The 24,133-nt window shown below is 42.6% G+C and overlaps 1 protein-coding gene across 3 annotated transcripts in view; it reads right to left on the bottom strand.

Annotated features, from left to right (window-relative positions):
- Thrb (thyroid hormone receptor beta) overlaps positions 1-24,133 on the bottom strand; it is a 252,437-nt gene that overhangs the window by 11,838 nt on the left and 216,466 nt on the right. For all 3 annotated transcript variants that reach the window (XM_048795051.1, XM_015489562.2, XM_015489561.2), the window contains 4 exons: positions 17,803-17,903; positions 12,640-12,787; positions 9,795-10,000; positions 1,171-1,317 (listed from right to left, as the gene is read on the bottom strand). In XM_048795051.1, the coding sequence (XP_048651008.1) occupies positions 1,171-1,317; positions 9,795-10,000; positions 12,640-12,787; positions 17,803-17,903 (602 nt within the window). The remainder of the gene's footprint in view (positions 1-1,170; positions 1,318-9,794; positions 10,001-12,639; positions 12,788-17,802; positions 17,904-24,133) is intronic.

The following is a 24,133-nucleotide window of genomic DNA, read 5'->3' as shown; positions in this document are numbered from 1 at the left end:
AAGGGCAGTTACAGGGAGGGTGGAAATGTCATTGCGGTATTATAGGCAGCTAAAATTTTTTTAAACATTTTTGAGTTGTTGAGGGACCTTTATTTATTTGTATGTGGTGCTGAGAATTGAACCCAGTGTGTCAGGCATGCTAGGCAAGTGCGCTACCACTGAGCCACAACCCCAGCCCCTAGGCAGCTTTAAGGAAAGCTTATGATCCAGGAACTGTCCAAGTACTTTATATTATCCTATTTAAATCTCCCAATAGTTCTAAGATGGATGCTATTTCAATTTCAATTTTAAAGATGAGATAACTGAAGTTTGAAGACATTAAATGTGTGTTTTTTTTTTTTTTTAAATTTTGGTACCAAGGATTGAACCGAGGGGTGCTTTACCACTGAGCCACATCCTCAGACCCTTTTTTGTTTAGAGATGGCCTTACTAAGTTTCTGAGGCTGGCTTTGAACTTGCGATCCTCCTGCCTCAGCCTCTTTAGCTGCTGGGATTACGGGTGTGTGCCATGGCGTCAGGTCTGTTCAGGATTCATGCCCATGCAGCCGACTGCAGAGCCCACGTCCTCGGTCACTGCATGACAGGGCTGCTAAAGTTAGGGATGAAATGTCTCTGAGCTCTTCAGGGTTCCCTGAAGATGGGGCAGAAGGTGAACTTAGAGGAAAAGAGGGAAGATCGAAGGGAGATATTGAGAGCCTTGCTTGACTTTAATTCTTAAGTAACCATTATGCAACCATCTTGCTGGGATAAGTTGTTCAAAGAATATAGACCTATGTCCCAATCCTGGTACTGCTTTTGGATAAGTTCAATTCATCTCTTTGATCTTATTTTGACCCCTCTGTAAAATGCGGTTAATAGAACCTATCCTGCAGATCTGTCATAAACATTGGATTTATGTCGGCAAATTTGAGTTCGGTCACTGGGATTTTATTTGCCTATACTTGGAGCCAGGTCCATGGAAGGGTCTTGGTGGCCCTCACGTAGACAAGCTGAGACTAAAGAAGGTGGGGGGAAACAATGGAACAGGGTGCATTTGTACTTTGTACTGACATTGCTTTCATATGACTAAGCTCGGCTAATTTTAATATTAAACTCTAAACAATACCCAGTATTCCTGGAAATTGATGGAACTATGAAGAAAAATAATGCAAAAGAAAACAATGTCCTCACCTCACAAAACATAGGCAACTTTTTGGCAAAATCCACCACTCTGGTGATTGCTGGTGTGATGATTTTTGTAAAATGGCTGAAGGCTTCCAAGTCCACCTTCCCACCTTCTGGGGCATTGACTATTGGTGCTTGTCCAATATCTTCCGGCTGAGGAGGAGAAACAAGAAAGATTTAAAGGACAAAGCTGAAGGGAGATAGAATTTCCTGTAGTTCCTGTGTGGCAGAAGCTCTTCTGAATTGACTTGCTGCTGAATTTTCTGATTTCCATCTCGTTTATTAACAAACTGTAGCGTTCTCCCATCAGTTGTCTTGGAACAAAGATATGTCTTGGTCATTGCCTTAATCAGCCATCAGTGATAATGTTCTCAGGATGGTTGCTAGAGAGGAGGGGAAGGAGGGAGGGACTGCTGAGCCAGTGCCCCCATTCACTGCATGATGAATTCCAGAGATGAAGTGTTCCCAAGGTTCAGCCTAGGAGCTCAAGTGGGTAAGCTCTTCAGATGATGGGGCAGGAAAGAATGAGCTAGTAGGAAAAAGAAGGAAGGAGGCAGAGGAGACAGGCACTTGGGGTCTGTTTTTGCCTGCACAAAAGGGTGCATACCTAAGTCTCTGGGATGGTGTTTTTAGAGCGCTGTACATTCTCTCTGTGTGTGTGTGTGTGTGTGGGGGGGGTGAGCACAGTGGGGCAGGGATGCAGCCATATGATGGGCTGGCTATTCCCTAGCAATGGTGCCCTGTAGATTAACTAGATTCACTCTTGTTTCTGACCCACGCTCCTTCCTCTCAGTGGTCCGGAATCTAGTATAAGGTGGTATCCTGCCAAGCACTGAGAGGGGCCATCTCTAGGCTGCCTGTAGGGAACCCAGTTGTGCGCACCTTAGGGCAGTGGGGCCAATTTGTCATTCAGTATCCTTAGGGCATTTTTCTGCTATTTACTTGAGGCTTTCCCTTCAAAGGGTGGTATAGCTGCATGGGTGTCCCCTGGAGATGCTCTTTAGGCCCCTCCCCAGACTCGATGGTGCAGAATCAGTGTTTTAGTCAGGACTCCCCTGTTCCCTGCCAACACCTCTCAGGTGACTTGTGCACATGTTCCATGGGAATATTCTAGCTCTTCATTCTGTATTGTCTTCCCTCACTCTCTCTCTCACTGTCACTCTTTTTCCTGTGGGAACAGTCTTCCCCACTGTCCTTTCTTGTCTTTGTGATCCTAATAACCACAATCTGTGGACTAGAGATGAGGCAGCCCCCGCTGCACTGCCCTATCTCAGGTGGTCCTCACCCAAGCCTTGATTTGCAGATGAGCACAGCAGGGCTCAGGCAGGGTAAGGTGAGCCCTGGTGGCCCTGACTCCAGGCAGCAGCCTTTCCAGGATCCCTCACCTGCCCAGCCCTCTGCAAGGCTCTTCCCCCTACGCTCCACTACCAGGAAACAGATGTGTTACTCTTCAGGCTGCCTTTGCCCACCTCTCCACCTGTTCTTCAGGAAGTTTTGAATGTCACCAAAGGGATCACAGATCTGTGGCCTGCCTGATGGTGGCCACCTTTGCCTAAAGCCACACTTCATAGTCAGGAGTACCCAGGGTAGAGGGCAGGCAGGAGGGAGAGCAGGAACAGACCCTAGAGTGAGTTGAGCAGGACCCAAGCCCTCACTTACAGAGTAGTGACAGTACTTCCCATGGCAAGGTCCTGGCCAGGCACTGACCCCCGAACTTCACCAGAACCACCAGACTTCTGAGACCCTCCCCCAGTGTTTGAGACTCTGTAGGGCAGGGGTAGAGACTGAGAATCTGCATTTCTAAGTGTCCGGGACATGCTGATGCCATAGGTCTGGACTCTGAGAGCAAGGGCTTGGGGGCAACCCAATGCAGCGCAGAGTAACCTAGTTACCATATTTCCTCCCTCCTGTCTCCTGTTGCCACTCACATGTAGCTTTCAGCAGGAGAAAAGCAGCAGATGAGTCTTAACTCTGTTGCCAAGGTCAGTGTCAGCCCAGGCCCTGCAGGTGGGTGGGGTGGGGGTGGGGCTGGGGTGTTATAGTGCCCATCTCAGGACAGGACTTTGATACATGCTGTATCACATAGCACATTTGCATGGCTTGCCTTTATCTAGTAGGTTCTCCTGTTTTATTTTATTTTTTTAAATTTATATGTTATGCTATTGCTTTGGTGCCTGTGAGTGGATAAAACCTGGTTTCTGTGATGTTTTAGTGGTAAATGGTTATGTTCTGGGGCAGCTGTTAGCATGGAATGTCCACAGAGGGCCTGCTTTGTGGCCTTTCTGAAGACAGAATGGGTGGAATGATCACCTGGACAGCTCCCGTCCCTCCTCCTCCTCCTCAGATGGAGCTAAGGGAAAAGGTACATGGATTCCTCTTCTGAGAGGCTCTGTTTGGTGCTTTCTTCAGACCTGACAGCTCTAAGACCTTCTCATTGTGAAAATGAAGCTCCTTTTACCTCTTCTATGTCACAAGTCTGTTATGGAGCTCAGTTGATGAAATTGGGCAGGCATTTGAAATGGTAGGGAGTGTTATAAAACTTCAGAATATATTTTATATAGGTAGGACTATTCTTAGAAATAAAAATACTTCATATAATATGGTTTGGGCCTCTCTGGATCCATCTCCTCACTGAATACTGATAGACCTAATCTGATTGCACTGAAAGGAGAAATTTGGTCTCTTTTGAAATGATGCTAGTGTTAATGACTCCGTTCAATCTGTGGGTACATAGTGTATTTGAATCACTACCAATGGCCCCTCCAAAGATTTGGAAAAAAGGACTGAAATTATGCAAAGAAATGTAGCAACTTTAATTAAATCTATGAACACATGAGAGGTTCATTTTATTTTGGGTAAAAATATATCAGTAGAAGAAAAAGCAGCTTTGAAGTCTCTGCATATTAAATGGCAAATACAATCGCTAGAATAAACTATATACAAGGCCAAAGTCTTATCTCCATAATGGTTCTCAGATAGAAAAAATACATATTCTATACATGGAATATATAAGTAATGTATAAGTAAATAAAACATTTATGAAAATCTACATATATAGGTACTTGATGAGTTAAATACAACCTTGTTTATGACTTCCACTAAGATTTTTCACCTACAAGGACAAAATGTGTTTTGACATCACTTGGATCTGTTAGGTATCTTACTGTAGCTCATGCAGTGATACATAAGGCTATGAGATCCATTTGTCCACATACACAATATTGGATTTATGCTAGTTCAGGGACGGACAGGTCTCTGGGTTGCAGGTGGACCTTTGGGAATGCCCGCTTTTGCCTCTGTGGGTCCAGCTACCTTGCTTGCTTTTGGGTGGGTCCTTCCAACTCTCTCTGGCTTCTTGTCTGTCTTAAATGGACATATACTGGACCAGCCAGCTGGCCTCACCCTGTCTCCCCACAACTTGCCTTATGCTTTCTCATTTCCCGGCTGCCTTCTCTCTAGACACTGCCTTTTTCTGAAAGTCCCACACATTTTTCAAGACCCTACTCAAATTCAGTCTCTTCCTAGATGATCTCAGTTCTCCCTCACCTGAGAGCAACACATGGCAGTCCACATTTATTCCCCCCCCACCATGCACTAGGCATTTATTACTATCACTTTTAATTGTAGGTGCATATCAAAGACAAACTTCTCAAAGGAGTTGGGAATAAGCCTTATGTATTTTTGCCTATTATGTACAAGGCATCGGTCCAAATGGTGGAGGACAGATGCTTATTATTTAATGGAATGAATAAATGTGTCAATGTTTATTTAGCCAATATTTATGAACAAGTACTATGGGCCAGGTCTAGATCTAGATGATGAGATTTCAACAATGCAGCATCAAGGAACTTGTATCCTGAGGAAGACGGGTAATAGATAAGAAAAATACATTCACCAATAAATTTCAGTCTGTGATAATACCCTGTCACTTCTGGTCTTGTCAAGGACCCTTTGAAAAGCAGTGTGCAAGCTTTGACTTGCAGAATGTCAAAGGCCTGGGGGAAGGACAATTAAGGGAAACACCAGCACAGAAAGGAGGCTGAGATGGGTAGAGCCCAGTAATGACATGAGGCAGGTAGGAGTCCCATTATATTGGCCCATGGAGAGGACACAGGCTTATTCTAAATGCAAAGGGATGGCCACTGAAGGGGTGTAAACAGGAGAGAGGTGTGATATTTGTGGTTATTATGGTGTGTGTGCGCCAAAGGAAAACACTGGCAACACCGATAGGTTTGGTTGCAGTGGGAAAGACATAGAGTTTAAGATATGTCTCAGGGCTAAAGATGCACAGAATGTGGAATAGGGAAGCCAGAGTGCCTCCTCTGGAGAGTAAGGATGAATTTTTTTTTTTTTTTTTTTTTTTTTTGTGCAAGTGTAGGCTTAGCACCTGGGTGGCTGAAGTTATGTAAATCTCTACCTACTGGCTTCCTGTTGTGACTCTTTCATGACTATTGTTTGTGGTAAGCAGGAAATGCTGCTAGTTGGCTCTTGGCAGACTTCTTGGCTTAACCTGGCAGCTCTTTGGCACATGTAGAGTGGGATGGGATCTCGGAGTATTCATAGGGTATTGTCTTGCATGTTTGGAGGGCTGAGTAGATTATGATTCAAGGTCCTGAGACTTGGGACATGACTAGTGGCTCCCACTTTTCCTGGGAGGGAGAATGTACACCGTAACCACCTATGTGGTTGTTAACGGGTCAAATGGTGCCTGGCCTATTGTTATCTATTGCTTTTATGCCATCTGGAAGGCCACAGGGCAACTGAGTCTTACAGAAGTGAGATAACTGATTTAGAAGTTACAAAAGCAACAGAGGAGTCAAACTAAAGGTGTCCCTGCCCCAGGGAGGCCCAGAAGGGACACCTGGTGGAGAGACCAGCTTTCCCTTGCTGTCCGTCACCACATTTCACAAGCCAATTGTTGGTAAAACTGGGCTTTTCTGTAGCCTCAGAGATTTGAGAAAACTAGAAAATTACATGATTTCAGTGCTTTTGGAAGCGGTTTTAAAACATGGCTTGTGCCAAAGTTCTTCATGGGCCAAATACTCTAATTTTCTCAAAATTCAAATATAGATTTGAAACCCAGGTCAAACCACCCGTCTTTTTTTTTTTTTTTTTCTATCTGGTCCTAGAGTGAAAAAATGATGAAGTAGCTTCTTTTGGGGCCTAAGTTAACTTACTTTTCCAGATTAGTGAATACTTGTAGCTTTTATGACAATATATAACTTTTAATCCCCCATATTACTATTACTATCATAATAGGCCTTTTCAAATATTTTTCCAAAACAAGATTGGACATCACATAAAAATCAATGAAATAATTTGTGGAACAGTGTTGAAAGCACCCAAGAGGTGGGTGGTCAGGACTTCGCCATGCAGGAGGTACAAACCCTAATGCATAAAAGCCTCTTCAGTTCCCAGACACCTTTCGGTACATGTATACCCTGTAACAAAGCCAACTCTAGGAAAGGATTCTTAACGTCCTTACAGGAATAATGCACTGATCAAAAGGCGGAATGTTCACTCTGAGCATAAACACTTAATTTTTGTATGGAGTATGTAATAAATATGTCTGGGACCAGGGAAATGGTACGTTTGACTTAATTTTGAGTTGTGTTCATCTATTACTGTGTAACAACCCCTCCTCTCATTAGTGGCTTGAAACAATCCCCAGCCCCTCATCCAGCTGTCATGAATGGCTCTATAGGCTGCTATCATCTGAGGGTTTTTTTTTTTTTTTAAACTCACTTTTCTGGTGCCTGGGTTGGTTGGGAATCTTGCCTTACAAGTGGCCTCTGGGCATGGCTAGCTTGGGCATCCTTCCAGCACAAGGGTATGGTATCAGAGGGACCTGGATTTTCCTCCAAGAGACCCAAGTGGGACTGCAAAGCCACTTGTGATACAACCTTAGAAGCATCTCTTCTGCCCTAATGTGCCATTTAAAGGAATCATAGGCCAGCCCAGGTTCAAGGAGGAGAGAATAATTGTAGCCCTCGGGGTGGGAGTGAAAAGAACATGGTCTCCAACCTTAGGAGATGCAGGCACAGACTGATGGACTGCTAGAAATGAAAGTGATGGTATAGATCACTGGGACAGTAACGGAGTTCTAATGTCCCCCTGTGAGAATGGCTTAGAGAAGCAGTTATTTATATTTGGATCAAGAGGGACAATTTCTTGACCTGATCAAGGATCCACAAAAAGATTTCAAGTCGGCATCATCAGGGAGGGAGACAGGTGGGTAAGAGACTGCTTGGTAGACAGTATCCTCAACAAGACCCTCTTTGGCATGGATCATCTTATGGCCCTGCCAGAAAGTTCAGGGCAAATCATGCTATGCTGTCCCTTTCTTGGTTATTTCTGCACATGATCAGACCCATGACTGGCAGAAGGCTCTAAATTAAGGGTACAGACTCAAGACAGGTTCTCCTTTGATGAAGAAACCACGGAGAAGTCTGATTATATTTCTGTTATAGGTTTGTTTCTCAGCTTGCAGACGTGGCTCAGATGTCACCTCCTCGGAGAGCCCTTTTCTATTTAAGCACTCTACTTGGAGAAATGAAGTCCTCCTCCTTCATTCATAAGCTGTCCCTGTACTCATCCCTAGCTATTTAGCTCCCTGAACTGGAATGTAGCTGACATACTCACTTCCTGGCACAGAGTAGCTGCTTAGTGACTTCCTTTAGTGACAGACTAGTATCCATTTTCTTTTGAAAGTAAATAAAATTCTTAACTTTTCTCCCAGGGGTAATTTAACAATTTGTCTCAAATCTTCCATCAAGCTTGGAATTCAGCTTGAATTCCATTATTGGTCACTACTTGAAGTCAGAATGTGGCATTAGGCCTGAAAGTTTTTTTTTTTTTTTTTTGGTTGGGGGGGCAGTACTTAACCACTGAGCCATATCCCCAGCCCTTAGAGACAGGGTCTCACTAAGTTGCTGAGGCTGGCTTTGAACTTTTGATCCTCTAGTCTCAGCCTCCCAAGTTGCTGGAATTATTGGCATGTGCCACTGTGCCCAGCTTTTCTGAAAGTGGTTTCCAAATGTTCATTTATGCCTGACATGTTTGGGCAAGGGAGGGATTTAGGAGTAGGGTTAGGCAAGACTCTATCTTGCTAGACCCCCAATACATAGGGTGGGAGTGGGGATGCATGATGAAGGCATTATGAGGCTGCCCCTCCAAGGTGCTGTGTGCTCGGGAGGCTTCTCAAGTTTGTGCAGGTGGCCAGGGAGGAGCATGGCTCCTAGAGCCTGCTGTACCTGCCACCACCCCATACTAGCTGTGGGAACTTGGACACATTTCTTAAACCTCTCTGCCTCTGTCAGTGGGGATGTCCTCTGTGTCTACCTGTAGGGTTGGTACAGGGAGTAAATGTATGCAAAACCCTTAGAATAGTGCCTGACATACAGTAAAGGTCATGTAAGGCTTTGCTAAATGTTGCTATTAGTGGGAACCATTAACAAAATACTGCTATTGTCCTTTCATTACAGCCATCAAAGCCACGGTTTCACAGCAGGTGGATAGGTGCAAGCTTTTTCTTTGCAAAAACTTACTCTAAGGTTATTATGATTTTAAAAACACTGTTGCATTAAAATGTTGAGGGACAAGCCCAATGATACCGCTGTATCTGCTTGTTCAGATGGGCAGGCACTTGGATGTTCCCTAGGGACATGGACTCATAGACTATCTGATGCCAGAGCTTGGCCTGGTGCTCAGACAGGGCTTCGTGTCATAGCTTAAGCACAGGATCCGTCTCTGAGATGGTGAGTCCATCTAATGTGGTGGGCAGAGAGCTTGGACTTGGAGTCAGAAGTTCCTAGTGGGCTTTTGGGCCCAGTTTGCATATCTAAAAAAAAAAAATGGGGCTGGTGATCCCAGCTTAATGTCAAGCACTGTGAAGTCTAAATGAGCAGTGGGTGGGGAGGGCTTTCACAGCTGCCAGCTTTTAGAAAAATATTAAATGCCAATATTCAAGGGTCTAGAAAAGTCTGTTTTTCCTACACACCTGCCCTCTGTCCCTACTTCCTTATTTTCATAGTCTTCCATTAATTTCTTTAAAAATTTTGACTTCTAGAGGGCTGAGAACGTAGCTCAGCAGTAGAGCACTTGCCTAGTGTGGACCTCGGGTTTGATCCCCAGCACCCCAAAATAGATATACACCAAAATTTTTGACTGACATGATTTTTTTCTTTGTGCTGACGATGGAACCCAGGATTTCATAGGCAAGTGCCCTATCACTAACATAAAAATATATTTGAGGGATGGAATTAAAGGCTATTCTTAAGGATTAAGAATGTATACAGTGGGCATGTGAGGGAAGCAGAGAATGGGGACAGGGAAAGCTGGCAGGTAATGAAGTTTATCAATGAGTTGTTCCAGGACAGGCCTCTGAGGCCAAAGGCCAGAGGAACGGAATTCAGTGAATCACAAAGAGTAGATGGTAGGAGAGGCCGTTAGGTCTCACATAGGCAGATTGCAACTCGGAGGCCAAGAAACTTGCAGGGCCAGGATTCAAATCGGGCCCATCAATAAAGTGGGACAATAATGGCCACATCCTTGAGCTATGGGAACGAGTCGAGTTGAGATGGAAAATACCTGGTGTGTAGCTGATCCGGAGCCATGGAAGGAAGCCTTACCAGAAATTTCCGTTTCTGCTTCCAGTGGCTGCCTTGGGCATTGGTGGCCACGTGGGCTTCGGTGACGGTTTTGATGAGTTCCCATTCCTCATCTGTGGGCTCTGGTTTGTGCCCGATGGATTTCTGCAGCTCTTCCCGCCGTCGCTTCTCCCGGTTCTCCTCTATCAGCTTCCTCTTGGCCAGCCTCTTGCTGTCATCCAGCACCACTGGGAGGGAGAGAAAGATGAGACCTACAGATGCTCCCAGGACACAGGGTACCCTGCATGTCCTGGAGCCTCTGGGAGGGGCCACTATGGCACAGATGGCCTGGTAAGGGAGTGTGGGGGTCACATTGAAGCATTTGCTCCCTTTGGTAACAAAGTGCCATGGACTAGCCATTGTCCACCATCATCCCAGGAGCAAACTCTCAATGCCCAGGCAGGTTTTCAATGTCCTGAGGGAACTCTGGACACTGGGCACTGCAATGTGATAGAATATAGTTCTTGCAGAGAGATGTGATCTATACTACCCATAGAGTCACAGGCACATCTGTCTAGCCAATCTGAATTCACTCTCGGGATTTCTATTCTCTCCACCTGCCTTAAAGAACTTCAGGTTAAGGAAAATGTCCTGTAGCAGTAATCGGAGACTCCTAATTCCTTCCTCAGAAACGACAACAAAAACCCCCAAAACAAAGAATCAAACTACCCCTTAAGGGCTAATTGGAACATGGCTGGACCTCACAGGTACTCACTATGTATTATGTTCGACTTGATCAACCCTCAATGGTAAAGATCCTAGTCTTTGGAATCTAGAAGGACTTTGGTTTGAATCCTAACACTACCACCATCTCGCTGTGTGACCGCTGGCAAGTGACCGGCTCTCTGAGATTTCATTTCTTCTTTGGTGAAATGGAATCAATAATACCCACTGTACAAGGTATGCAATGTGATAATATACTGTAGGTAATCAGTAAATGTAGCTACAACCTTTTTTGCATAAATAATAAGAACAGGTAATAAGAAACCTCTATTTCTGTGGTTAATTTCTAAACCAAAACCATTGCACAAGACTCAGTAGCTACCAGTGGAATGGAAAAGCTCAGGTCTTATATTCCAGAGTCAGTATTTTTAGAATTGGAAGAGGCATTAAATGTTATCCAATTCAGCTCATGGCCCAGGGTTCCTGACTCCAGTTCTACAACATCATTTTTCTAGAGCTACTTGAAGACTCAGCAGGGAAAGAAAAGAAGCAGATGTAGCAGGAGGAGGGGAACTGGGATACCTGGAGAATGCACAAATAGAACATCAAACCCCAGATGATCCGGACTGGATTTTCAAAGTCATATAAGCATTTACAAATGCAGAAAAATGTGAATGAGCCCTGTTACGTCATTGGGCTCATTTACTAAAGGGTAATAACACCTGTAGTCCCATTTCCCAAATGCTCCCAGTGTGCCAGAGATTGCTGCATTTGATAAACACTATCTAATTTAACCCTGGATACCACCCGCAGAGGTAGACACCGATTTCAGAGAAGGAAAACCTGAGGCTGTATGCCACCAGCTAGCTAGTGGCAGTTGTGGGACTTGAACAGAAGTTTTTCTGCTTATAATGCCTGAGCTTGTAACATGCCTTGTGAGCAGGAAGAGACACTCAGAACTTATTTCTACAGTAGGATTAACACTGAGTTTTTTTAACCCCATAAATTTTCAGATCTTCCCAATGAAACCATGAAATAGATGTTCAGTAATAACGGTTCATTGTAGTGACACATTTAAGCATTTTGTTCCAAGTCAATCATGTTCACACATTCTTACTGGGCATATTGTTGGCAAGGGCTAAAGTCTTTAAAAGATAAGGAACATTCACAGCCAGAGGTAGGGATTAACTCAGGATTTCCAGCCTAACACCCTAACCCAGCCCCCTTCCTTTTTGGAAGGTTCTCTACCCTGTCTTATTGAGCAAAGTGCGACATTCTGTGGATTTTTTTTTTTCATTCCTCCTGAGAGAATTCTATTTATCATATAAACATAAGCCATGAGTATTTCCTCCTGTATCAGGAAGAGTCCTTACTGCATTTTCTTTTCTCGGTTTTCCTTTTTAACTAATAGTTGCAATCACTCATGGATGTGCAAAAGTTAATGGCAGTAGAAATCACTGATACTGAAGCCTGGGGGAAGGGAAGCTGCACATGCTGAGTGACATAATTATTCTTTTTAGGATTAATTGAAGCGACTGGTATAAATCCCTTGCACAGTGTAGGGAGGAGAGACCCCCCAAGGGCTAATCTTATCACCATATGCTGTGGCACTTGGAAAACTGGGCAGGACAACTTCGGCTTGAATGTCTTTATGGCTAAAAATACAAGCAAGCCACTGAGAGATGACTCATGCAGTAGCACTTGACTGAATTCTCCAGAAATTCTTGAACATGATGTTTTCCACCAATGCCCCATCTCCAAGAATGCCCATAATGTAAATTCCAACTTCTGCTTCTGGAAAAATAAGGGGACGAGTTGCCAGGGCTCTGAGCATATGAACCCTGGGTATGAGAAGTTACTAATCAGGGTCAGTGGACAAGACCCCTCCTTTGTAATGTGCTGCAATCTGTTGCTGCATGCACAGCAGGGATAAATTTAACCCCTTTCCTTCCCCCATCATCTGGATACTTTGAGAGTTGATAAGAGGGAAGTAGGATGGGGTCCACGGCTCCCACATATCCCCCTCAGAGCTAAGCCTGAACGGGAACACCAGGTTCTGCACACAGGGGTTCCTGCTTGCTTTTCTGTCTGGTTGATCTTGCACCAAACCCTTCCCCCAATCAACACTCCTCAAAGAGGAAGCAAATGAAGAAGTTCTACTTACAATCTGTTGCCATGCCAACGTAGATGCATTTCTTAAAGCGACATTCCTGGCACTGATTTCGCGTGACTTTGTCTATAACACATTTTCCTTCATATTTGCAGGAATAGGATGGATGGAGATTTTTCTGAATTGTTCTTCTAAAGAAACCCTACATGAAAAAGAAAAACCTCAGATAACAGTTTCATATTTTCTAGTTAACAATTCTGGAATTTTGGATCCATATAACTATGAGATCTTGTTTTGGACCTTAACCTGTATTTGGGTCTCTGGCTCTGCATCCTCAAATATAGGATGGCAGCCCCAAAGTGAACCCCCAAGAGCTAAAGGAGATGTCATAGGGTTGCAGGATCCATACTTTTTTTTTTTTTGCCATTTATTCAAGGAAATGAAGCTAATAGGAGAATCTAGCACTTTTTTTATTATCTATACATTGAATAATATAAATTATTTCATAGGGTGTTGCGATGATGTTGAATTTAAGCTATGGGGGACTTTAGACTGGGGATTAAAAGAACCGAATGCTTTTGAGACTTATTAACAATTACTTGGTAATTAAGTAGATGCATTAAGTGCCTTTAGAAATTTAGTTTAATTCCTGTTTTGACTCTTGAGATGGCCAATTCTTTTAGCCTTTCAAACAACAGCACTTAGAAGAAAATTCTGGGTTTTCTATCACATTTCCCCCATAACTCATTTCTTTTCTTCAATGTCTGTAGACATACACCCACAAATTCAATTTGTTTTTCCTGTCTGAAGGATGCTATTCAGTTATAGGGTTGGGTGACTTACATAACATTCTCAAGGGGATTGTACCCGAAGCTTTCTGGACATGATTCTGAAGTCTTGGCAACTGTACTCTAAATTGCAGGAACTGATAATGGCAGCACTCATTGTGAGGGCTACGTTGCAAAGTGCTGTGGACACGAATGTCCTTCTGTCTTCCCCATAACCCTGGGGGTGGGGCTGTACTCTTAATGTCCCCATCATTGGGATTAAAAAACTAAGACTTAGATAGATTCAGTTGCTTGCTTCACAGTAAGTTCATGCTGGAACTTGACCTGCAACCCTGGAGTTGTAATCCAAATCTTATTTTGCTTAACTGCTTACGTGATATGAAATGACTTTACTGTATTATCTGAATGAACAGAATATCACTAGTTCCCCCCTCACTTGCCCCTCCAAAACATTTCTTTTATCTGTCTTGGCAGACTGGCAAGTTTGAAGGAGTTCACTGCTGAAACTTAAAGGGGGGCCTCTCCCTTTGTTAGAGAAATGGTGGGACGGAAATGCCAGCTTCAGCCCACGTTTTTGTTATCCTGGGTAATTTTCTTTGGCTTTGGTGACGTCCATATGCCCACTTTGCATATTCCTCAACAGACACAAAAGCGCTTCCTTACAATGAAAAGGTCCAACATAGGACGTTATGTTGGCAAAGCAGAAAGAAAAATGACTGAGACTTATAGGCTTGATTTGGGGGCCTGTGTGTAAATCCTTTACTATTTGCATTGTTCAAGTTCATGAGGTTCTGTGAGGTGAATATGCAGTTACAGGATCCATGGAATCACACACGGTTCAGCTGGGTGAGAGGGCAGCAGTGTTGCTGTTCAGGGTGGGCAATTCCTGAATAGTGTCAATGTCAGAGCATGTCACAGAAGTGAAATGTAAGCTGCGCTACAACCCCCACCCCCAAGGAGGACAGAAGAGGGCTAAAGAAACCCAGAGGATTACAGGCAAGATGCAAGGCACAAGCTCAGTGGCAGAGCGCTTGTCTAGCATGGGTGAGGCACTGGGTTCAATCCTTATACTGCATAAAAAACTAAACAAATAAAGGCATGCTGTTTATCTATAACCATAAAAGAAAAAAATTAAAAAAAAAAAACCTTCAGGGCACAGACTGGAGGCCAGCACAACCTGTTTCCCTAGAGGTGGGAAAGTCCAAGACAGCCAGTGAGGATGTGGACTGGGCCGCTCAGGACAGGCAGGTGGTTTCTCCATAGAAAGCTGGGGTGACCCTCTTCTCATGTTCTTTCTGATGCCTGCTCCATGGATAGGACTGGGTTGGGGGCATCCTGAAGAGTCAGCACTAATGAGTGGGTGAGGTGTGAAAGCCAGAATAAGGGGAGCCCCACTTCTCCCAAAGGGCCATTCTATGCACTCTCTAATGGGATGGGTGAAATAATTTCGACTTTGCCTATTCTTAACAAAGGCTGGGGGTGCCTTGCTACACCCATCATTGTGCCATCTTTCCTGCGCCTACATTTGATGACTTTTCTTGGGTGCTTTATGGACCTATTTCCTCTTATACCCTCCTGAGCTATAATAAGGCATACTTTCATAGGATGACGGACCACTTCCCCCAATTAAATATAAAGTTAAATATAAAGATGCTTGGCCTCTTCATCTTAAAAAGTGACAAGATTAAAAAAAAAACAAAACCCAAGAGTTGATTTTTTTTTTTTTTTTGGTGTTAGGGATCAAACCCAGGGCCTTGTGCCCTAAGGCAAGCACTCTACCAACTAAGCTTATCCCCAGCCCATAAAAGCACACTTGAATAGAAGATCTTTATAATAGTCTACTTAAAAAATCCTTTTAGGGATGCTAAGCACATGGTCTAAGCTAAACCCCCAATCCCTAAGTCCCTGGGTTCAACACTCAGAGTAATATAATGACAAAAGCCTTTCTGAGGTTTTATGGAATGATGACATATTTCATTGGTTTGTTGGTGAGTAGAGGTATCCTTTTTAAGAAGTTTCAATACATCCTGAGAAGATGGACCTATTTCTAGTGATCTGAGATGATGTGCCAATCAGTGACATCAGGAGCTGAGTGTTACCCTCCTAGTTCAGTATTTGGGAAGCTCTTAAGCTTTGGGTCTGTCTTAGAAAATTGTGGAGCAACATAATGCATCTTTTGTAGAAGAAAAAAAATTAACAACTAGCACAAGAAAATATCTCCAAAAGATTTTACTTTTGTTAGAGAAAAAAAGGACAACGTTCTATCCCATAGAAAAAAAATCGTATGTTTAAGCAATATGTGAAGCATAGCTTTGGGGAAAAAAAAATCTTTTGCCATTCTTAAAAACTGACTTTTTCCCAATTTGTCATTACCAGCCTGCCCCCATCAAGGAAGGCTCCTTTCTAGATAATAATGGAGGCAATCCCAGAATCAGAATTCTGATGGAGATACAGGCACAGGATTTGAGAAAGCTGCCTTTGCTACATGATCTTTTTTGTGTGTGTGTTTGCTGGGGATTTAACCCAAGAGCCACATCCCCAGCCTTTTATTCTTTTTTCTTGAGACAGGTTTTTGCTAAGTTGCTGAGGCTGGCTTTGAACTTGCCATCCTCCTGCATAATACCAGGTGTGCTACATGATTTTTTTTTTTTAAAGAAACATTAGCTGAATCAAGCCCCAAACATCCAGTGGTTTTGAGAAATGAGGAAAATTGATTTTAGCGAGGCAGGGACATGGGTTAATAAGCTCAGTTCGCCCTTTGTTTAAGTCAATTGCTGGTAATGCATTTAGTGCTCTATAAGGCATGTTCAGTCTGGAGAGTCACTTTGGGGAGTTAAGTATTAAATGGAATTTTCATTAGATTCTCTCCCAGAATTCAAAATTTGCCATATGAAATGATTTAAAAGAGTTTCAATGCTGCATAATCAGTCAGGTAAAGCCTTCTGAATTGAGGCTAATTGGTGGTGGTGGGAGGGAAAGCTAGTTTCAATTACTGAGTTTTTGGAATGAGAGAATGTTTCATGGTTTTATGACTTTCAAATCAAGCCAATAAAACTGTGCTTTTAAGAGAGACTACAAGTCTCCTAATCAATAAATAGCTAGGACTTACTTGTAATTAGCTTCATGAAATTCCTTAAGATGTTATTTTCATGGACATAATGGCAACCTTCAGCCCAGTCTTTGTTAAAGAACTATAGCATCCAGATCAAAAGGGTCTGGATGAATGGAAAGTTGTGTAACAGGGTCTCAAACAACAGTGTTGCAGATAAAAGGCCTTGGGACCTTAGGGGATGTATCATGTCAACATTATAAGCAGACTTCTAAGCATTTCCAAATTTCATGCAAGGCAAATATTCCACTAGGGAAGTGGAATACACCTTGGTTTGTAATGGACTAACATGTTAATTTTGGGGGTTAGCAGGAGGAGGAATAGGGTATCAGAAGAAGAGGAGATAAGATGGGTGAAAATGGAGTTGTACAAATTTTAGTTTACATATTGTGATAATTAAATTTCAGATATAAAAAAGGTCAAGAAAATTTGAAAGTCCCCAATTTTTAAATATATCTTCATTTATACTGCATTAGATGAATGAAGGATATAGCACTGGCTTTAGCTTTTTATGACAGACTATTTTTCTGGCTAGGTTGTCAGGCCAAAAGATGTTTTCCATAAAGATTAATTTTGTTGACAAAGATTCTAAGTAGGCAAATTTAGGCTCGCTTTTGACTGTTGATTACTGGTATGTTCTTGTCAAGGATCTTAAGAAAGGTCTGCAGAGAATAAAATTAGTCTGGCTATCCATCAGGTATTTACTACAGCCTTTACAGAAAGCCACTTTGGATAAATTTCAGAACATAATTGAGTCTAAGTAGCCTTAAAGATATTTCCTAATGGAACCCTTAAAAGTGGACAGATTCATGCAGATGAACGGTGGAAGCAGCCTGCGGCAGAGCAGACCCTGTCTCCTCCAGTACTGCAGATAAAATGGGAGGAGAAATGGCATTTTCTTGGGATAGAAATGCATTAAAAAAAAAAAAACTCACAGTAAAAGTTTAAAAATTTTCATTTTCTTCCTGCTTTAAAAATACTTGGAGAGGTAAAGAAACCAGATGTCACACTCTCACAAAACTTCATGCAGTTACTTACAATTTGGTGAAATAGTTCTTTTTTAAAAAATTGTAGATGGATATGATATCCTTATTTTATTTATTGAGGATTGAACCCAGCTCCCCACATGTACTAGGCACACACTCTACCACTGAGCCCCAACCCCAAGAGTTCAGTTCTGAAATGTGTCAAACATGAAGAGCAGCACCAGACCCCTGGTTGGTCACAGGCCACGAATGCTGGATTTGATGTTAATTGGGAATTAACACAGGAAAGGATCAGAAATGGTACAGCTGAGTGCTGGGCACCCAGGGTGCTTACCTTGCAGCCTTCACACGTGATGCAGCGGTAGTGATACCCAGTGGCTTTGTCACCACACACGACACAGAGCTCGTCCTTGTCTAAGTAGCTGGGGATGTATCCTGTGAAAGAGGGCAAAGAGGAAACTGTCAGTCCAGATCCAGCACAGCTAAGGTCATGTGACCAGAGACAGCATGAGTTTCCCAAGAGTACCCATAGAAAAGACAATAAATCCAAACAGTAGCTCACACTTGGAGAGTGAACATCAGCCCAGATCCCTTAGAAACAGGTTAGACCACGTCTGCTGTTGGGAGCCTGTTGGAGCCAGTGAATCAAGTAGAGATGCTAGGATCTGAGACTCCTGAAGTGCTCCCAAATTCTGGGCAACAAGTCTCTTTTCACAAGGCTTATTTCAAAACTTCTCTTAACTGCCACCATGTTGGGAATGGAACCCAGACTCTCATGCATGCCAGGCAAGTACTCTACACAGATCTATATCCCCAGCCCTTGTTCTTAAAAGGCTTGGTGAACTTTGGAGTAGAGGTGAACTCAGCTCCATGGTTGGAAAGATCCTGAGGATATTTAACCACTCCTGATGTGAAGACAGTGGCTTCTGGGGGTTTAGCTTTCCACAGGGCCACTAGAAATTGCCAGCAAAGACTAAAACATAGAGTTTAAGTAGAAGGAATAAGACCATCTAAAAAAAAATCTGGAGAATTCATGATAATACACAATTCAACATTACTGGATAGTGTGGAGTGATACAGGTTCCATTGACCAAGGAAGGAAAACCCAACTATAACTCCCTTCGTTAGTGTCCTTTATTAGTTGAAATTTATTGATCCAGGAGGGAAAGTTAAAAAAACAGACAAAACCCGCCTGCTTCCCCTCCTTCACAGAGAAGCGGCTCACACACAAGAAACTGCTTCAGAAGGGCAAGCACAGCTCCGCACACACTAGCACTTCACCATGGAAGCAGATGGTTTCAGATAAGACCAAATAATCAAGGCATGATTCATTGGGGTGGGAAGAAGGGAGAGGCTCAGAAAATGAATTTATTCTCCTGACTCTGGCTCTCATGAAGGTCTTAGACCTCGTCAACTTTTCTTAGTTTTAGTAAAAATCAGTTAGGTTGAAATGACCATAAGATACTCTCTATTTTACCATGACATTTTCCATAGACCTTTATTAAAATAGGTCACTGAGGGCTTACTCTCCACAAACGGGAGGAAATGAATCCTTTTCATAATTTCTTAGAAACTATTTTGCTCAGCCTTTAATTTAGAAAAGATGTTACTTCTTAGGAGGTAGATAAATGACTTCAAAGAGATTTGGTAAAGTACAAATTATATTTTTAAAATATCACAGCTTCTCTTGGTTTACTTTTGCATCATGCAAACCATGACTCATCTATTGAGTTCACTTCAAGGTTTTCAAAACTCTCAAACTGTTTTTCCAAGGAGAATTCTGGGAGGGATCTGGGCAGGAGGAGGAGCCAAAATGGGGTGTGTGTGTGTTTGATCACGAATCTGACAACATTGAGTATATACTCTGTGCTAAGCACTAGGTAGGTGCTGAGAATATAAATGAATAAACATGGTTTCTTCCTTTGGGAAGTGTAGGCAACTTGGTGGTTGCTCTAGCTCTGGTCATTCATCAACGAAAGAAAAAGGTGAAAATGAAGGAAAGAACATGAGAAATGGAAATCCACTGGTATCTCACAGTGAGAGACATCAGTTCCCACTTGGGAGGACGGTTTTAAACAAAAATGACAAGTGGTGGAGAGGATGGGTACTTATGTGGTGTGCACACATCTACTTGTAAAGTGTAAAGCAATTTAAACAACAAAATAACCCAATTATTAGAACAAGCATCTTCCTTGTAAAGGCAGCACATTTATATACACATTTGATGGCATCAGGAGAGCTATAGCTGGACTACTTATACTTTTCAACTGTGTATCCCTGAGCAAACAGAATGTTGTTCTTGGTGTGACCCGATATGTTCATCAGCTTGGCATTGCTGTGACAAAAATTCCTGACAACAACTTAGAGGGGGAAAAGTTTATTTTGGCCCACGGCTTCAGAGATTTAAGTCATGATTGATGCACTCCATTGCTCTGGGTGGGAGATGAGGCAGAACATCATGGCGGAAGGTGAGTGGAGGAAAGCTGCTGTGCTCATGGTGGTCAGGAGGCAGGAGAGATGAAAGAGGGGCCACAAGGAAGACGCATACTTTTAAGGCATGCCCCCAGGGACTCACCGCCTCTAGCCACATCCCACCTGCCAATAGTCATCACCCAGTCAGTCCGTTCCAACTAGGGTGGACTGATTAGGTTACAGCTCTCATAATCTCTGAATATTCCTGCCTTAACACAGGAGCTTTGGAGGGACACCTCATATCCACACCATAATACACGTCTGGGAACTTTAATGACCAGAGCTAGAGTTGCCAAAATTCTGGTAAGTCACCATCTCTCATTCTACCAGCAGGACACTGAGGATTTCTTCCTCTCCTGCTTAATGATTTAGGTGGCCACACCATCTGACTTTTAGGATTCTTGAAAGTCCTGGAATTTGGGACTAACTCATTCAGAGCGGGATGGACTCCTTTCGTATTCTGACTGACAGGAGATAGGTGGTTTGCATTATTTCCTATTTTCTTGTGGGGTAGAGGTGATCAAATGTCTTCAGTTAAATCATCAAACCTTGTTCAGAAATGTCGACCTGAGTTGGTGGCAGGCGCTTACATGATCACACTACTGCACCCCACCCATCGCTTTTTTTCTCTAAAACAGTCACAAATAATGATACATCAATTGTTATGCCTTAAGTCCATTATTCATCCTTAAATAACATCCCACACCTAGTGACTGCAGAGAGGGATTCTCCTCAGGTAACTGGGTACGCTTGGCAACATCACATGGTCACCTTTCTCCCAGAGAACTTAGCCACTTGTTGCTGTTCAATTTCGCTGATTCCTTTTCACATGCACTAAATGAGTCACATGCTGGCCAGTGTGCCCGATGAAGGCAAAATGCACATACAACACTAGCTCTCCTGCTATAACGTGTGGACACTACTGGGTGTGTCAGTGTTGGGTTCTGTCTAGAAACAAACATGAGACACAGTCCTGAAGCTACACTGTTCGTTTTAAAAAATGCAACCATGCTTTGTCCTAGGTAATTGCTTTAAAAAAAAAAGCCTGATTAAGAACTCCCCAGAAGAAATTAAGACCTCTTTAGTCAGCTTTTCATCACTGTGACCAAAACAATTCAGAAAGGAAAATTCTATTTTGGTTCATAGTTTCAGGGTTCCGTGTAGGATCAACAGACTCCACAGCTGTGGACCTGAGATGAGACAGAACTTTATGGTAGAAAGTGTGGCAGATAAAAACTGCTCAGTTCATGGCAGCCAAGAAACAGATACTTCACTCACCAAGGACAAAATATAAACACCCAAGGCACACCCCCCAGTGACCTACTTCCTGTAGCCATATCCTACCTGCCCCGTTAATCCATATCAGTGGATTAACTTACTGACTAGGTTACACCTCTCAATCTAATCACTTCAGCTCTGAAAATTCTTGCATTGTCCCACACATGAGCCTTTATGGGACACCTTATATCTAAACCATAACAAGACCCATAATAACATGTGATAATTCAAGACTGATATATTTCTCCGGCTCTTATTTTCTCGTATGCATTACTTTTCCAATGAATGAACTATGCTGTCACTTTATTTAGCATATTTTTATGAACACAGACTACTCAATAAAGGACTTGGGAATTGCTTTTAGTTGACATTTGGCAATGTCTAATTGCTTAGTGTAAAATAGGTTGACATGGTAAAATATTAAGAGATAATTAACTCATCATGTATATAATTCAATGGCTTTTAACATATTCACAGAGTTGTGAAACCATCACCGCTGTCAATCTTATTTTCATCAACCCCAAAGGAAACTCCGTACCTTGAGGAGTTGCCCGCTCCTTCTTCTATCACCTCTAGCCTTTCTGCTCTAGGCAAACCGATACTCTGGTTCCACAGATTTGTCCATTCTGGACATTTTGTACAAATAGGATCATACCATACATGGTCTTTTGTGGCTGGCTTTTCCCTTAGCAGAATGTTTTCAAGGTTCATCCATGTTTCGACTAACACTAATTTTTAAAAAAATGATTCTAAGAGGGAATTGGAGTGTGGAAGGGGAAATTATGCAACAGATGGTAAGCTTGGCTTTGGGGTTTAGACTAGATTCCATGCTTTCTCCTGTGTAGGTGAAATCAGAAGTCTGGCTAGTTTAATTTTTTTTTAAGTGAATGATAACAGTATGGCAGGTCCTAGGAGAAACCCTGGTCCTTCTTGCCCCCTTGGCAGACACACAGCCCTTACGCAAAGGAATATGAAGCTGATTAATCTTGATGGTAGATCTAAAGTAGAAGGTGCCCTCTAGGAAGAAGGGGAGAGGGGCAGAGTTTGACAACATTTTCGTGTGGCTAATCTGAACTTTTGTATAAGACTGCTTTCTTACCAGTTCTCTCTGATCCTGGGAAAGACTCTGCAGCTCATGCAAGTTAAGAAGGACCTAGAAGCTACACTGTTCATCTGAGGAACGGCCTCTGCCAGTTTTCTCGAATACTTGCTGAAGAAATTTGGTTAATAACCCCCCAAAGAAGTTAAAATGAATTTGATTATCTTGTAGAACTCTGAGTGGGTTAGGCACAAGATACAGGATAAAACTTTCTTCCAATTTCATCCTATAGCTCAGAGTCTTATTATTATTTGTTCTTTTTAGATATACATGACAGTAGAGTTTTTTTGGGCATACTGTACATACACGGAGTATAACTTATTCTAATTAGGATCCTCTTGGGTTTGTATAGGATGTGGAGTTACCTTGTCAGGCCTTTCCACCCCTGATACCTTCTTCCACTTCTTTACATACTTAAAACCCTCAAATGGTGTATCCCAACATACTTGATTCCTTTTTCATTCAATTTTTGGTGTTAGGAATCGAGCTTCGTACCTTGTTAATCTTTAACCCTGTGATAAATACTGCATCAGTTAAATCACCCGTCCATTCACATATTGAACAAACGTGTATGAGCCTTCTGTGTGTACATTCCTGGGCAAAAACTTGAAACACCATGGACTTTATAGGCAGCAATGAAAGCCAGCCTCTAGACTGCCAGCAGAACTGCCCCAGGCCCTCCAACTTCACCAAATCTTCCCTCAGAATAGCTACTGTTGTCCTTTTGAAGTCACTGAGCATCTTTTTCCTTATACTTTGCCCAGGTCCTTGGTATTGGGATATAGAAGACAGTGGAGTTCTAAGGCTTCAAACTTACATACATTGGTAGGGAGGTGAAGCAGGCTGGAGATTAATCCATGACCAGGGGCTCTGGTTCCTACCTGAGGTCTTGAGGCAGGAAAAGGGGCAAAGCAATTTTGGATTATTTGTTTTGACTCAAATCCTGAAACTAAAACATAGTTGTTGGGCCAGGCTAGGGTATAATAAAATTTCATGCACAAGAAGTCCTAGCTCGGAGTTCTTAGTAGCCAACATAACCTTTCAATCCACAATTAGAGTGAAAACACTTGAAAATGCAAATCACTGAGAGAGGAAATAAATTGGTATAATGAATTTCAGTCAGAATTTTAATCAAAAGGGTACATGTACTGGCAGTCTACAGTGCTTGGCTCACAGAGTGTTTAAAGCTTGGCTCAGTTTTTTTTTTTAAAAAGGATTTCACATAAAATCCAGAATGCTTGCTTCATGTGAAAAGTTGGCAACCCCCAATCCCAAATTCTCACAGGGCGGCAAGGAACTGAACTGAGAAGGCCTCCCCACAAATAGGCTTCCTTCCTTCCTACCTCCGCAGTCAGCCCCGGTACTGTTGTATCCAGTTCTGATACTCAATGTCCACTGCCCTTTATTCCTGTATTATATCACTGTATGGGAAATATTTCACGAATTTTTATCAAATAGTCCAAGAAAATTGAAAGAGAACATATTTCTTTTTGAAAGTGAGATTCTTATAAACACACATCTTGGTGGAAAAATTTAAATTAAGATGCTGTTATGAAATAACACTACCTTTCTTGTTAATATCAGCTCTTTGGTAATAATGAAGGCATAGATTAGGGAGCAGGGAAGAAGGAAGACTCATCAGAAATGGGTGAGAATGACTTCTAATTTTGAGAGTCAGTTTGTGGCTTTTGGCTCACACAGTTGTATCATCTCCTGCATACTTTTTCTTTTTAATTTATTTATTTTTATGTGGTGCTGAGGATTGAACCCAGAGCTTCACACATGCTGTGCAAGCACTCTACCACTGTCATCTCCT

The sequence above is a fragment of the Marmota marmota genome, unplaced genomic scaffold, assembly GCF_001458135.2.
Source record: "Marmota marmota marmota unplaced genomic scaffold, marMar, whole genome shotgun sequence".
NCBI classification, from domain to species: domain Eukaryota; kingdom Metazoa; phylum Chordata; class Mammalia; order Rodentia; family Sciuridae; genus Marmota; species Marmota marmota.
Note: the sequence above shows the minus strand (reverse complement) of the source record. Positions and strands in the feature narration are given on the sequence as shown.